This window comes from Xiphophorus hellerii, chromosome 16 (assembly GCF_003331165.1).
Source record: "Xiphophorus hellerii strain 12219 chromosome 16, Xiphophorus_hellerii-4.1, whole genome shotgun sequence".
Lineage (NCBI taxonomy): Eukaryota > Metazoa > Chordata > Actinopteri > Cyprinodontiformes > Poeciliidae > Xiphophorus > Xiphophorus hellerii.
Genome location: NC_045687.1, coordinates 16,893,002 through 16,909,211, shown reverse-complemented (window position 1 = coordinate 16,909,211; position 16,210 = coordinate 16,893,002). Strand labels below are relative to the sequence as shown.

Sequence of the window (16,210 nt, the reverse complement as noted above, 5' to 3'; positions counted from 1 at the left end):
CTTTCCGTTTAAGTGCAGTACAGGTCAAAGTTGAGTTTGAAAACAATAGTAATCTATTCAGAGGGTGGGACTAAGACAGTATTGTATCCTACAAGTCTCTTGTAACACTGATGTCTTTTCACTTAAGTCCCCATTCAAGGCATAAGTCCATCCAATTTATAGTCTGAAACAAATAATTGACCAAATATATCATTAATTACAGTTTCCAAAAACTGTTAATGCTGAACTGCTTTGTTATTTATATGCTGGAATGAGCCACAAATGTAACAGAAGCCCAAATTTAAAAAAAAACAAAGATACGTTTTTTTAGTTTTTTATAATGAATACAATATATTTCATAATAGATAAAATGTATTATAATTGGAAAATCTGATTCACTTACATTAGCTCTGTAAAGAGGAATATCCAAAATTCCAGCAAACCCCCTGGAGGAAGGATTCCTAAAACCTTTGACCTAGCTTAGAAGGCAAAATATTATTACTTTTGCTTCTTTCCGATATTTGGAAAGAAGCAAAAATGGTAGTTCTAATTGATCTAAAATAAGAAAAAAAGGTTTAGGTTGATAAAGATCATGTGTTTATTAAATGACTGGATTTCACGAAGGAACATAATAACACAAGACAGCTTTGTTAGTTCAACTATTTTTTTTTCTAAAAGGTGCTTTATTAGATTGCAGAAAATTAACTGGAAACTACATTATTGAAAAGTTAGTTTAAGAATGTTTCATAGTTAAGGCTTTGATTTATTTACATTTCAGCAAGTTCAATTATTTAAAAAAAATAATTTCAAGGTTGATATTTTGAGGACATGCGAAGGTGCCAATTTTCTCCATATGGCACTGGATAACATCATTGTATTTCTTCATGATTTTTATCTGCAACTTTACTGGTTGTTGTGTCAAATCTAGGAACTCTGGGTAGTTAGTGTAAACTGACTGAAAATCAATAAAATGAACTTTAGTCGACTGAAGGAATGCCAGGGACACATTTACTTTTGGTGGAAGAAATCAAATATTTAAAAGGCTTAAGTCTGGAAGAATTTATGAGTCAATGGAGTCAATGGTATTAAAGTCTAATTTGAGCATCAAGTCTCTTGTAATTTCATTGTTGAGCTTAAAATGATCAAAATTGTGATCTAAGTCTGAATTGAGTCCAAGTTATTTTATGCAAAGTCCACATTTCTGTTAACCTCACCATAGAAGAAAAGATGAAGTTTTTTTTTTTTTTACTTTAATGGCAGAATAAAACCCTGGACTTTAAAATAATTAACTTAATTGTGGAGAATATATTTTTTTAAAGTGCACTTTGTAGTTCCTGACCTTTTTTATGTATGAATCAGAAACATACTCCCCTTAAACAAGAAAAACACAAGCCTGAAGGTCATGAATAATGTCTAATGGCTCAAATTCAGCATTTGTAAGGTATCATCCATCTTCCAGTGGAATTTGAACCTCTGCTGACACTTCCTGCTTCAGGAATGAAAACCCCTGCTGAACATCGAGGGCGAGGCCACATCAGGACAGCTCTCACTGTTTGTGTCGGCCATGTTCCTTTGATCAGAGTCTTCCTCTGTAGAGAGTAGGCCGACATCTGAATCCACTAGAAAAAACCCCAACAACAAACAAAAAACAAGATGAACAATTTATTTTGTTGATTTTGCAGTGCCTTTTAAGAACATTCATATTACATTGACTGCTTTATATTCCGCTGTGTTGCAGCTACATATTTTAGTGTATTTTATGTGTTTTAAATGATATGATGCATGATACATGGTTTTTGACATTTATTTTGCAAAGAACAAGTGTGGTGTGCATTTGTTTTAATCTGCTTTCCTGATAACTTTGTAGAAACCACCTTTAACTGCATTAACATCTGCTTGATGCAATGGTCTAATAGCTTTTTCAGATAGAAAGCTGTCATAATTCTTCCCTTACTATGATCCTGTAGGGTTAGTGTGTTTGAGGTGTTGTACCATGGCAGTTTTCTGACAAACCCAGTGTTTTGCATGTTAGGCAAAAATATCAATTTTGATCCTAACTAACCAGAGAAACTTCTTCCAAATGTTAGCTTACCCCCTATATGACTTGTAGCAAGGCTTCTTATATTTTTTCTTTACAGCTCATCTTACATAACTGCATTATTGATACCGATACTGAGTTGCACATAGGTGGACAATCAACAAGGGGGGCCAGTCAGGGCCGCACCTAAAACATTTTCTAGAAGAGATTGTGTTGTTTGCCTTCTAAATCTTTTAGTGTTAACGCATCAGTAAACACTCCTTAGCTCAGTGTGGGGCAGACATCACCACTCCTTTCCTGTCAGATTTCCAAAACAAGCTTTTCTGGCTTCTTTCGGCTCATTTATCACATCCGTTAAACAAAAACATCTTCTGTGTTTTAAATATTTGCACTGGAACGCCACGAATGCAGGGATATTTAGTTTCCTCCAAACTGGAGGAGGACTACTCAGAAGGCGATGTTTCCCGCCTGTGTCACAATAAATTCAATTACTCTGCAGTTATCTCGACAGGCTGAGCAACAAGTATGAATTTTTCATAATTCTCCGATGGGATGCGTGCCTCGGAGCATGTGTCTCATTTCAGTCAGGGTGAAATATGCAAAGAGAGTGTGAAGAAAAAGTCACATATTCAGAGAAAATAATTGATTGTGAGAGAAAAGTGCAATGAGACTTGATAAAGTACCCTATTTGTAAAATTTTTTCCCCCAATGACAAAAGAGCTTTGAAGAAAATCGCTGGCATTTAGGCTTTATTAGCGTTCCTCCTTTCATAGTCTTTTGTGAGTTTAAATACCAAAAGATTCACTCCTTCATTAAGCTTTTTTGGAAGATTAATGTAACTGTAAAGTTAAAATTTATTTTAAAGAAGAATTGCGATTGTCTAAAAATATTCATTTAGAAAAAATGAATCACCGTGACTCAACAAAACACCTCTTCGGGTCAATAAAAGAGAAAACATGTCACATTGTCACTTTGTTTTATTTGTTTTACAATTGTTATTTGGCTTATTGCTTAAGATTAGAGATGTGATACCACTATGTTTAAAAGTGTGGTGGCAGTGAGGTAATGCATTTATAATAACCCTGCAAAGAGACGACGGATTGTTGTTCGGCCTCTAAATCATTCAACATTGGTAGAACTTAAAAGCCAAATGTGGGGCAGGCTTCTAGGGTTTTTTTATGCCTCTGTGCCTCTGCGTCATACTCCAGTGCTCCACTTTTGCACCCCTCAGACATTCTCAGTTTTCATCTGGTGTCTTGAATGCGTTATACTTTGAACTTTCATCAAAATCAATTTTTTGCCCACCTTTTTTTTTTGGCTTGCTTGATTGTGCTTCTCCAGAAAGCTCAACAATAAGCAGCAGTACCAGTGAAAAAATGCTTCAGATGATAAACACTACAAAGCAACTAAAACTAGAAAAGTGTCTTGTTGCAAAATGTTGCGGTCTAACTGAATTGCTTTGATTTGCTTTAGTGTTCTTACCCTTAGTTGTTGTCATTGTGGGGTTTCCGTTGTGCCATTGCTCTTCATGTACGGCATTTCCATATCAGCATTGTCATTCTGCCTGTGAACGGACATGTACATGATATAATGCAAACATAGTACCCCCTCATTGTAAAGTTCAGTTCATCTCAGCTCCTCTGGGTCAACAATTTTTAAAGCTGTTCTTCATTTCAGTTGCAGCTGCACGTTTTTTGATCTATGTCTCTTTGCACATCTGGAGACTCAGAACTTCTGTCCCAGTTTTTACTCTTTTGCAGTCTCTTCCAGGATTGTCCTGGATTTGGCTTCATCCACTACTCATCAACTCAGAGCAGCTTCCCTGCCTTGTCTGAAGAAAAGCCACCCAGCAGCGTGGTGCGGTTTTGCTCTAACCGCACCACGGTTAGAGCAAATTCAAATTCAAATTACACGTCGACCAAAAAGTTCATGTTGAGTCTAATCTGACTGACGCAGATTCTTAAACATGTTTGCTGTGACCCCAGCATGACTTTTAATGAGAAAACCGCTTTGTCACAACAAAGCAGGCTTTCTTCTCGCCTGTTTTCCATTAAGGCCAGATGTGTAATGAGCACAACAAAATCTGTCCCCTGAGTTGTAGGGCTGTGTGGCTCTTCAAGAGTCAGCATGGGCTTCTTTTGTTGATTCTCTGATTGATGCTCTCTTTCTCTTTCTTGTAAGTTAAGGTGGTGGCTATGTCTTGGTAGGTTTGCAATTGTGCCATACTCTCTATCTGTCTATCTTCGGATAATAAGTTGAACTTTGCACGGTGAGACGTTCAAACTTTTGAATGAAATTCCAATCAAATACACTGGAAATTCAGAAATCTGTATATATTTTTAAAACTTTTCACTGATGTAAGGTTTTACAAATTCCCAGAATCTAGTCAGAGCAAAAAAAAAAAAAAAAAGAAGAAAACGTGAGGAAAGATTCGGGACATTGATAGGTTTTTATGTTAATTACAAATATAAATACTTAGGACTGTGAGAATCTACGTCTGCTCTTGGAATGTGTGTGTCAAATTAAAAACAGCCTGGAGCCAGAGTGACCACTGGCTGACTAACTAGAGGAAGTAAGAGTCATTAACCTTAGGGTCACAGGACCCACGCCTGAGGAATCAGCTGACTGAGCATACTGAGAGGGACACTTCTATGTCTAGAACAGACATTGATTGACTGTGTGTTTTGCCGCTGGGTATTTTGTTTTTCCCCTCCCCTGATAAGCAGATGTAACCAGGGCCTCTAAAATTTCAGATGAAAAGAGGAGTAGCGGAAAGAGGAGGGGAGGAAAGGCAGAGTGAGTTTGGAGACTGGCGCAAACACTCTCCTTATTTTCTCTCCTTGCTTTCTCATTGATTGAGATTTAATCAGTTGTCACTCTTCTTTGTGTCTTTGTGTCAACGTATTATAGGGTTTGAACCTGACAGACATCTACAGCTTTTCAGTTTTTTTTCCTTGTCTTAGTCTAAAGTGGTTCAAAAAAACTGCTTTATGTTGCTCTCACTTTTGTTTAAAGTAGCTGGATGCAGGATGAAGGCCTCATTAAAAAACAAGATCCTTTTTTATCAGCTCCTAATTGTGCGAGCCAGATGTTTGCCGTGCTCCACGGTGCCATAGCCACGTGTCATTGTTTGCTATTGCTTGGAGAGTGGGTAAGTAGGCTCTGGGGGGAGATGGAAAGATTGCACTTTGAGTCAATTAGTAGCCATGAACTCGAGAGCTCTGCTATTTTCTCCTCTATTCATCTTCCCATTAGAAAAGCCAGAATACGTGGTTGTTATGAAGGCAGCCACTTAATCCACACGCTATTGATCAAGGCTAACCCTTAAATAATCACAGGACTTATTTCAAATCAATGATGCAGATAAGTCCCTTCTTTCTGTTTCACACTTTCTCCCACACATGAAACACATATGCATTTTTTTTTGTATGTTTCTTGTACGTGTGAGTGTTCAGAACTCGCTGGAAGCATGTTATGTAATTAGTCCTATTAACTATACAGTGCTTCTTTTCTTGTGTCTAAGTCTAAAGAAAAAAAAATAAACAGTTGAAAATCAAAAACTAAGACTCTAACCCCAAGAACTAAATATAATGACATTATTATTTAAAAGGTTGATAGTACCAGTACTCACGGTTTGATTTTATTGGAGAACCTCTGCCGCAGGATGACAGCAATAGTGGTCAGGACCATCATGGTTGTGCACATGGTTCTACCCCAAAAAGTGTCTTGGGCCTTGGGGCCTGTTGCTGGTCTGGAACACCAAAACGTCTTACCCCATTGAAAGTTGTGAATGGTACAGGACAGAGATTGGGACTTGTAACAGTCAGACTATTCCTGCCTTGGCTCTCACTCATGATTGGGGGAGATTAGCACAGAGGATTAGCCAGGATCAAGGAGCAGGCTGGTTCTTGCTGGAAGGGCTAGAGGGCAAACAGAGCATGCTGTGTTGCTATTCTGAAAACAACCCACACCGTGTGGCTAGCACAGAAAGCCAAATCAAGCTCGATGTTGCATTTTCATTCAAGGAAGGATGCCTTTTTTCGAAAAAGGCTTCAAAAAGTGTCACAATGTAAATTGTGACATTGAAAAAAGTTGGTACATTTAAATGGTATTTTGTCTAGACATGCATTGGTAAAAATGAATAAATCTTGGAGCTTGTCATAAGGTCGTAATATTGATTTTAAACAAGACAGACATTAATTACATACTAAGAGGGTGGGAAGTTTAGTATGTGCTTTTCTTTTGGTCAAATTTCAATGTTTCGCATCCTCAAAAAAAATATGTTAGACAAAAATAATATGAGTAAATTTAAAAAGTGCTTTTTAATGACGCTTTATTTGTATGGGTAAAAAAGCTATTGAAATGGAAAAACCTTTTTACTCAAATGGTTAAAACAGTTGTTCTGAGTCCCCGCCCTTATTGCTTGCTGCAGTAAGGAGGTCAGATCCCTATGCTGTCTGGGCGCGGCTCTGACCAATTCAAGCTTCACAAAGTCTTTTATCAGTTTTCTGAACACACCCACATATCACACAATCCGCAAAGCATTCTGACAACTCACAAACCCTGTGATTAAAGATCAATTGTGTTCAGTCTAACAACACAAACTGAACAGTTCCTTTATCAACTTCTTATTTGAATGACTTGAGCAACCGTCGTACTCCAACCGTAATTCGCCCAAAGTTATCTAACGCACCTTAAAAAGGTCAGAGTGCAGTACTGTTGAACATTACTCTGGCAGCTTATTTTTGGCCAGTGAAACATGCAACATTTTCACCACAGGCAACGTCGCCCATTGTAAAAAAGTAATTTGTTTATCCAGGAATTTCCTGTTATCAGCCACATCTCAGTCTTACTACTGCCAGGCTTGAAGAATATCTCATAGAACCTGCCATGAAGAAGGCTGAAAAATCTCAAAAAGTGACACATGTTCACACTCACTTACCCAGAGTGAGACCCATTATACACTAAAGGCAAAAATATTGTCAGCCAACTAAAGTTTCTACAAAAGTAGCAATGGTTTGTCCTGGAGAACACAGAAGAAACAATAACAAACATAGAACCAAGTCTGGGTCTGTTTTTTTGATTCAATAAGAAAATGTCATCCAGGGGAGAGTAGTAGGACAAAAACCATTGCTGACCACTAAACAACACAAATATCCTTCTCATATTTGCCACAAAAAACTTTTACATTTTATACACTGATAGGACACAAGTGAAAGTATTTAGAAAATGTTCCAGTAGGTGGTCTGGACTTGTTATCCTGCTTCGGCATATGGATGGTGCAGTGATTGATGGATCCATGTGTTTAACTCTCTCTGTCACCTTTGACTCAAAAAGGCTTTGGTTAGGCAAAAATGAAAACTGCAGCCTAGTCAAAGTCTAGACTTGTGGCAGCACCTCAAAAATGTCATACAGGTTTGAAACCCTTCAGCCTGTATGAAGGGTTGTTGTGTGAGCCAGAAAAAGCTAATTTAAATAAATAAATAAATAACACTATGAGTTTTAATCAGAAGGTTTTCTATTGTCTGTTTACTTCAAAGTATCCTCAGTAACACATACAAATGTGAGTTTCGATGATGGGGGGGAAAAAAGTACAATCATCAGCATTATTGTTGAAAATGTAGAAATCCTCCATTACTCACAGACCATAACAAAACCGACATGAGTAAGTGTAGTGTGAAAACAGGGAACATCTGTAAAGCATTTGAACATTTCGAAAGACTCCTGTTTACATTTCAGTTTCTACATGGACACATTTAATAGAAGGCACACCCGAGTCAAATGTGACCTCTTATCTACCACTCCGTCTCTTTTCTGCATCTTATATGGGTTAGTCTTTGAAAGAGAACAATCACGGGGAAGGGTTGCTCTCTTTCTCTCACAAACACAATGCTAGCTATAAAAAGGGCACAGTACGTGTTCCTAGATTTGTTTATGTATTTTACATTGTCCATGATTATCATAGATAACAACAAACTGCATTGTCATATTACAGTCATCTGATTGCTATTGCATAAAGCTGCAAAGCGATAATAAGATCCCCGTTAGAGGTGTGCTAATGTACAGGTTTCAGCCACTGGAGGTTGATTGTTGAGTCCAGCCCACTTCTTCATAGACGGCTTTGAGGCCAGAGCAGACAGTAGCTAGGAACTTGGTCCATGCTGCACCCACCTCTGGCGTCACAACCTCTGGATACTCTTCTCCCAGGACTTCCACAATCACACCGCTCAGGATCTAAATAGGACGCAAACAAGTGATTTACCTCAAAGTGGCATTTAGAGTTTGACATTTTAGGATGCTTTTGAAATATCATTAATAACGCAGCTGTTGTTATTAATTATGCTTCCAGAATATTGAAGTCAAAGAAAGCCAGTCATGCCATTCACCAATTTCTTATTTTACATGGGAAACCCACTCTGTGATCATTTTTCAGGCATGCAGAGATATTTTAGCTCTGCACTGAGTTATTAGCTTGTAATGCTAATAACCCAGTGGAACAACCCAGTTACTTCACTGGGTTTATTTGGAAAGTCAAGTTTTTTTGCAAAGAACATTTTTTGCAACAAGGCAGTTTGAAGTGCTTTACATGATTAACACATAACACAACTAACAAGTACAACAAACAAGAAAGACATCACAGTGGCAGAATAAAGGAAAGTAATTTAAAAAAGTAATGAAAAGTTGGAATCCAGACCAGAATTAATCTATTTTCCAGCTATCTTATGTACAACAAATATATGATAAAATCAATGTTTTGAAGTGAGCATCGCTAAGCCTTGATCTCAATCCAATGAAAAATTTGCTGGAAGTTCAGAAAAAGTTTGCGTACACAAGGTGGCTAACAAATTTTATGCAGTTTCACCAATTCTGTCTGGAGCAATAGGTAAAAAAAAATCAGTAAACTATCATGAGAAGCAAGTGGAGGGAAAACCCAAAAGGTTTGATCCAAGGCACACAAGTCAAAAGGGGCATTATTTTAATAACACAAGAAATATATGAAAATGTCTGTCTTTGAAGAAAATGATTGAAATGCTTTCTTCCCAAAAGATTGTCTTGCTACTGATTCTGAGATTTAGCATATAGAAATAAATCTGGTAATACTATCTAACATAAAGCTGAAAATGTTTAGTCTAATTTAAAATCAAACAGTGAAAATAAAGGGTACACCATTGAATACATTGCATGTAAATACTTGCTGTAAACTTTATTTTCTCTCTACCCAGAATTTCAGCCTTAGCTGAATAAAATACATCTCAATTACAAATCCATACATGGATTCTTTCTTTATATTTTAGTCTGTTTGTTTTACATGCCCACTGTTTGCCTTGATTTGATTCATACAGTCTTTACCTTGAAGTACACTGGATCCACCTTGTGTTTGAGTGCGTGGGCTTTGCCAACCAGCTTCAGCACTGAGGCCACCTTTTCTGAGTCGTCAATATTCTCCACCAACGTGTTAAGGGCATTCATGACTCTTTGGGCATGTTTTCTGAGCTGGGGACTATGCTCCAGCTCCTCTGTGTCCTCAATGTGCTTGAACTGGCTGAAGTATAGCTTGGATGAAGGGAAGTTCACAAACAGTCTGTGAAGAAGAAGAACATTAGAGGAAAATTTTAGACATTGTCCAAAGCCTTAACTAGCTAAAGGAAGACTTTAGCTAGTTAAGGTTTTCCTTTAACCAGCTAAAGTTAGTGTTAGATTATAAATGTTTTTTTTTTATTTCATATATACTCATCATTATCCTTGTGAACTGTTGGACTGTTTGTTTCTAGAAAGTGTGATTTTTAGTCATATCTGCAGGAGGAGATAAGCATGCCAAAGTGGAAGGAAAGGCCAGCCACTTCCGGAGAGCTGGCCTGACAGGGAAACACCCAAACGCTAACGGTCAAAGTTTGTGACCCAGAGATACCGAAACTGCAAGATTTCACATGCAGAAAGATAGAACACTGCTTTGTATAGAAGAGATAGATAAATGTGTATTAGCAGCTGGGTTTGTTGTTTGCCCCTACCCTAATTAGCAGCTGCTAATCTATGTGAACAGGGTTCTCAAATTACAATAAAAGGAGGAGAAGAAAGAGGGGACATCAGAGCAAGTTTGGAGACCAAAACGATTTCTCCCCATTCTTTCTCTCCTTGAGTAACAAATTGTAATTCATTTGCCTCTTTTTCCTTTGTCTGTGTCTGTGTGAAGGTGTGTAGGGTATTTGAACCTGACAGTTAGTTAAAGGAAGGTATAGATGCTGTCACATTACTTATTTTTTGCCATGTATTTTGGCATGTAAAAATTATCATGCAGGTCCAAACATAAAGAAGCAGAGTGCATTATGTGAAAACATGGAAGTCCTGTCAAGTCTTTGCATGCATTGCTCATGATGTGCCCCTTTTGTTTGTACAGTACATGTGCATTGGGGTGGGAGTCACCACACTCAATAAATTTTTTTTTGTCTTGTCCAAAACAATAAGGACAAGACAATCTAAGACAGATCCCAAAATGCAGGTGCTAGGTGTGCAGAAAGGTGTTGTTATGCCACTGAAGAGGAAAGTGAAAAAAACAAAAAACTTTTTTGTTGTAAGGTTCAGATTTTTACAAGCCAAAGCTACATATTTTCACTCAGAACTCTTCCACCCATCCTCTGTAGCCACTTTATCCTGTTCAGACAACTTGAGAAAAAATTATGGCAATTGGTGAGAGACGAGGTAGAAATTCGACAGAGCGCTTTTTCACCACAGGACCAACTCAGAGTAACAATTTTTACAACCATTAAATCTATATGCACTATAGAGCCTAATTCTGGGGTTTGAGAGGAAACTGTAGAACCAAAGCAAATATCTGCCACTGCTCAGACAAAGCATGGAAAGCATGATTTGGACCGACAACTTTCTAGCTGTTAAACAATAGTACAAACCACGGTCCCAACAGCTAGATATTCTGTTAGTTTCTGGTAGAAATAGGGCAAAAGGGTAGACTTATAAACTTCATCTTGCTTTTTTGGAAGAATTCCCCTGTCAGGGTCGTCTGATTTACCATACATTTATAACAGTCAAAGTTACCTGCAGCAATGATTACATCGTATATTTTTCTTCACTTTGTTTTGAGGGACAGGCGGTCTTCTTGTCTCAACAGAAGTTCCAGGTCTAGATTCTATTCATTCGCACGACGTGATTCAACTTGGGCCTTTCAAAGAACAAATAGTCACTTTGATGTCTTCTTTAATTATATCCCCGCTTGACCCTCGGAGGTATCACAGTGAATTTTGCAAAGAGGAACCTAAAAGCTCACGCCCTCACACAGTTCTGGGAAGAGGGCCAAAGCATCTGGTTGCTGGCTATCAAATCAAGATGTCCCGTCTCCCCCTAGCTCTGCAACTGCTTACACAAAAAGGAAGCAAATATTTCTTTTCTGCTAGCTCTGACAACATATGCTTACATATCGGGGTTTTACATGTGAAAAGGGAGGAAGTTAGAGTGCGCTCAGTGAGTTCAGATGGGTGAAAAGCTTTGAAAATGCCGGCGCTTCATAGTCCCTGTTTTGCTGCAAACTAATGAGGAGCGACAGTGTTTAATCTCTCTGTCTTGTAATTGCATGACCTGTGGATGCATATAAATAGCCTAATTAGAATTTTCTGTGGTCATTGAACTCTTAATCCTTCCTTATCGTTTCTCAAGAATAATTGAGGAGCTGAATTGAAGACAGCTTCTAATTTCAGAGAGGGAGCTCTGTGATTTGCGCTCGTCGATCTTATCTGCTAGCCAAAAAGACTGTAATTTTGTAGGATTAATATTAGCGCCGAGGTCCTTTGGCAGAGCGACAGGATGTATTTCTTACTGCCTAGAGGAATATTGCACAAGGCCTGGTTTTCCAATCAATATTCATTCTTCAAATTCCTGAAGGCTTTAGAGCAGGGGTGCCCAGAGTCAGTCCTTGAGGTCCGACATCCTGCATTCTTTAGTTCTCTCCCTGGTTTAACGCACCTGGATCCAATGATGGCTCATTAGAAAGCCTAAGAAGAACACCGACATGCTGAAAAGGTTATTACTACCACCAAAGAAAGAACTAAAACATGCAGGATGCCGGCCCTCGAGGATCGACTTTGGGCACCCCTGCTGTAGAGGATCTTTGTACATGGAATGTAAGGATGGAAAATGTGGGACTGAAAAGAAGTCATACCTAAACATGTTTAACCTTCATTCAGGCACTTTTTGTGAATTTTTTGAAGATGAAGTGCCTCAAAAAAGTATCAATAACCGTTGAACTTTTTTTTTTTTTGAGATAACCATAAAACTCAGTGGATTTTGCTGGGGCTTTATGTGGCAGATCAACACAAATTAGTAGATTTGTGAAGTGGATGGAAAATGGCACACGGTTTTCAAAATGTCAGATTGAAAAAAAGAAAATAAAATGAAACCTTTGATGTGCATTTGTATTCAGTCTCCTTTATTCGACTACCCCTAAATTATCTCTCTGAGCAACCAGTGTTTTGCCTGAGTAAGGTTGCTTGAGTAGTAATAGAGTCAGTATGTGAAGTATTTAATCTCTGGATCTATACCACATGACCGTGAAGGCCTGTAAGCTAGTGCTGCATGTTATTAGGAAAATATAAGATAAGCAATAAGGCCAGGGATTTTATAATGATGGCATAACTTGTGATTAATAAACACATCACTGAACGGTGTTAATGCATTTCTGCTTTGGATTCATAGCAAATACTGAACACATATAAGAAAGAGTCCATCCATTTACTGGATATAAATAATTATTTTCTTCTCAAAAACAAGGTTATATTAAAAAAGTCCTTCTGGGTGACTTCTGGTGTTTTGAAGATTTAACAATTTAGTTCCTTAGTGACTTTACCACCTTGCCGTGTCTTTACATTTTGAAACACAAATGCTGCATGAAACAACAAGAGACACTAAATAAGTAAGCAATTTTGTCAGACAACATAAAAAAATGTATTTTCTGGCCAACATGCGGTGGAACACTAACACCCTAAACTCATCATTATCAATTTGAAACGTGGTAGTGGCAACATCATGCTGTGGGGTGCTTCTCTTCAGCAGGAACGGAAAAGCTGATTAGAGTTGATGTGACAATGGATGGCACTAAAATACACGATGGTCCTGGAAGAAAACCTGCAAAAGACTTGAGACCGGGAGAGAGGTTCTCTTGTTCTGAGGTCTAATCAGGATTAGATATGATATGTAGCCAGAGAAATCATCATGTAATCATGTAGACGGTCCAGGCAAAGTCCATGCCTAAATTCACTTGAGAATCTACAGCAAGACTTGTAAATGTATGAGCTCAAATGATTTCCATTCAGTGTAACTGAAATTGAGCTGTTTTGTAATGAAGAATGGGCACTTTCTATGGGCAAAGGTAGGCGAAACATCCAGCTAAAGACTAAAAGCTGCAAGAAGGGTGAAAGCTGGCAGAATAGAAATGCATGCCACACTTTTAAGATTTTTATCTATAAAACCTTGTAAAAACCGTGTGTATTTTTTTCCTTCCACATCACAGTTGCCTTTTGTTTTGGTCTGCCCCATAGGATCGCAAAACAATACATAGACGTTTGAGACCGTAATGTAAGAAAATGTGAAAAAAAACAATTGAAGTGGGTGTGAATACTTTTCTGAGGCTGTCTATGTCCCCTTCTTCAGCAATCTGAGAGGATGACAAAAACATATGTTCCTTGACTAGTGGTGCATGACGCCACTCACATGATGCCCCTCTGCAATCAAAAAGGATTATTAAGGCACGCCGTGTCATGCGGCGAATCCCGTCACACATGAACAAATGTCAAAAGCCTCTACACATCCGTGCAGATGGCTGACTTTTGCAACAGTTTCTCATTCCTGGATTTCAGTGCTAATGCTAAAAAAAGACAGCGACCGCGAGAGTCTCTCCAACGGCTCTGCGAGATTCCCATAAATAGATGAATTCAATTGCTGAAATGACTGATTGAGTGTATTAAAATAAAAGAAGCTAAAATAAACTCAAAGCCCTTTGATTTCTGGGAAGACTTAAAGGTCTTGCTGAGTGATGGAGTCCTGTGGCGGCAGGTATTCAAAACATGGCCTCTGCTTCAAGGGACGGACAGCCAAAGATGTTTCCATGATGGATTTTAACGATTTGCTTTGATTACATGAGAAAACAAAGAAGATAGTGAGAGATAAGGCTGTCACATGGAAAACATTAGTATTGAAGCGTGTTCTCTGCTGTATTCTAGGAACGGAAAACCCTTCAGTTTGGAATCTGTCCGTATTTCCGGGAAAAATAGGTCGTACATATGCAGGCTCCAGCAGACACATCAACACATGTGAGCTCCAGAGAGGGGAAAAGATCAAATTCATGGTTCTGAAACTGATCAAAGTTGCAAAGGAGGGCAAAAAGAAAATGATAAAAAATAAAAATAAAAAAACAGCAGCATCCCATTTGCCACACTCTGTCACAGAGCCACATTCACATTAATCAAAACCTAAAACAGCAGATGGAAATACCTGACCAGCATGGCAACCCCGGCCTCCTCACAGTTCTGGTAGACTTTCGCCCACGAGTCCTGGATCATCACCCTCTCCTTGTCAGTCAGTGGGCTCGGGCGCTCCAGGTGGTCCACCTCTCCCTGCTTCCTCTCCATCTGGAAACACAGTGTGTAAGCAGGCTGAGCACATGCAGCAGGCAGGCAGGCGGGCAGGCTGGCTCTGGTGGCACTACCCCTCCCCCAGAATAAACACAATATTTTCTACCTTTTTTTTTTTCTTCTTCTTTTTTTGGCGTCTCTTTCTCAGGGAGACAGAAAAAGAGAGAGAGAGAGAAATAAATAAAAGATAAAAAATCTCTCTCCACCCTTTCTAAGTGAGAATCTTTGCTCCCTACCTCTGAGCCTCTGCTGAGCGAGAGAGTGTGAGTGAGAAGCCGGATGAGAAAAACACAAGAAACGCACACGGCGAACGAGGAGGAGCCTCTGTTGGTCTCTCTTTTTACACTCTCCTTTCCCACTTTGCACCCACCCTGCTACATTCTATTCCTCACTCTGTCCACTTTACTTTTTGTAGGTGTTATGTGATGAAAACATAATGGGATCAGACACAAATCCATGATAGGTGAGCCAGATATGTCATGCATGCAGAGAGGGGGCATTGGAAGCAATATAACATCATGGCGTTATTATAAGATAGAGAGGCACACTCTGAACTTTTCCTTGAGAGAAGCCGTTAGCCGTTGCTGACTGTCCAAGGGATTAACCTGAAATCATGTTCAATTTCTTACATAGCACTGCTAATGTAATTATAGCACTGGTGATCTCTGTTACAGACTAGAACTAGATTATGTTGGGGTATTTTTTCATTTCTTTACATTTTAAATTCTATGTGCACACCCTCGATACACCCACACGTACACTTTCCAGCTCTGTGGTGGCAGTTGTTATCAGTGGGAAGAGATATCTCACTTGTGTTGACACAGCTAAGATTAAAAACAAACAAAAAACAAAAAAATTATAGATCTGTGTTCTCCTGCTCCGCGGTGGGTGAGATATGCAGGACATTTTAACCTGGATCAAAAAAAATTTACTACCAGAGTGTAGTACACACATACAGTGTTTTGAAAACATTTTTTAACAGATAAAAATCTGAAATGTTGACAATTTGTTTGATAAAACCTTGATGTTACATATCCATCCATTTTCTTACACCCCTGTCCCTAGTGGGGTCAGGAGGTGCTGGTGCCAATCTCCAGCTCCAGGGCGAGAGGCAGGGTACACCCTGGGCAGGTCGCCAGTCTGTTGCAGGGCAACACAGAGACAGACAGGACAAACAACCATGCACACACACACTCACAGCAAGGGAGAATTTAGAGAGACCAATTAACCTGACAGTCATGTTTTTGGACTGTGAGAGGAAGCCGGAGTACCCGGAGAGAACCCACGCATACACAGGGAGAACATGCAAACTCCGTGTAGAAAGACCCTGGGCCGGGAATCGAACCCAGGACCTTCTTGCTGCAAGGCAACAGTCCTACCCACTGCCCCACTGTGCAGGCCCAATGTTACATATTTAGAGAGTGAAATATTTTAGTCATTATTCTTTTAAATTCAAATAAATTCAATTAAAAATAATACTCTTATTATCCTAAAGGTTTTGAGTGGAGACAATATTTCATAGTAACATGTTATGGGTGACACCATCAGTTGTCAACAA

At 38.9% G+C, this 16,210-nt stretch overlaps 1 protein-coding gene across 1 annotated transcript; it reads right to left on the bottom strand.

The window, feature by feature from the left end:
• Window positions 1–7,517: 7,517 nt before the first annotated feature.
• Window positions 7,518–14,651, bottom strand: LOC116735849 (cytoglobin-1-like). The gene is made up of 3 exons (XM_032587989.1): window positions 14,513–14,651; window positions 9,368–9,599; window positions 7,518–8,251 (listed from the first exon to the last, which is right to left on the bottom strand). Exons 1-3 carry the CDS (start codon window positions 14,647–14,649, stop codon window positions 8,087–8,089), a joined length of 534 nt encoding a protein of 177 aa, XP_032443880.1. The 5' UTR covers window positions 14,650–14,651; the 3' UTR covers window positions 7,518–8,086.
• Between the last annotated feature and the right edge of the window lie 1,559 nt (window positions 14,652–16,210).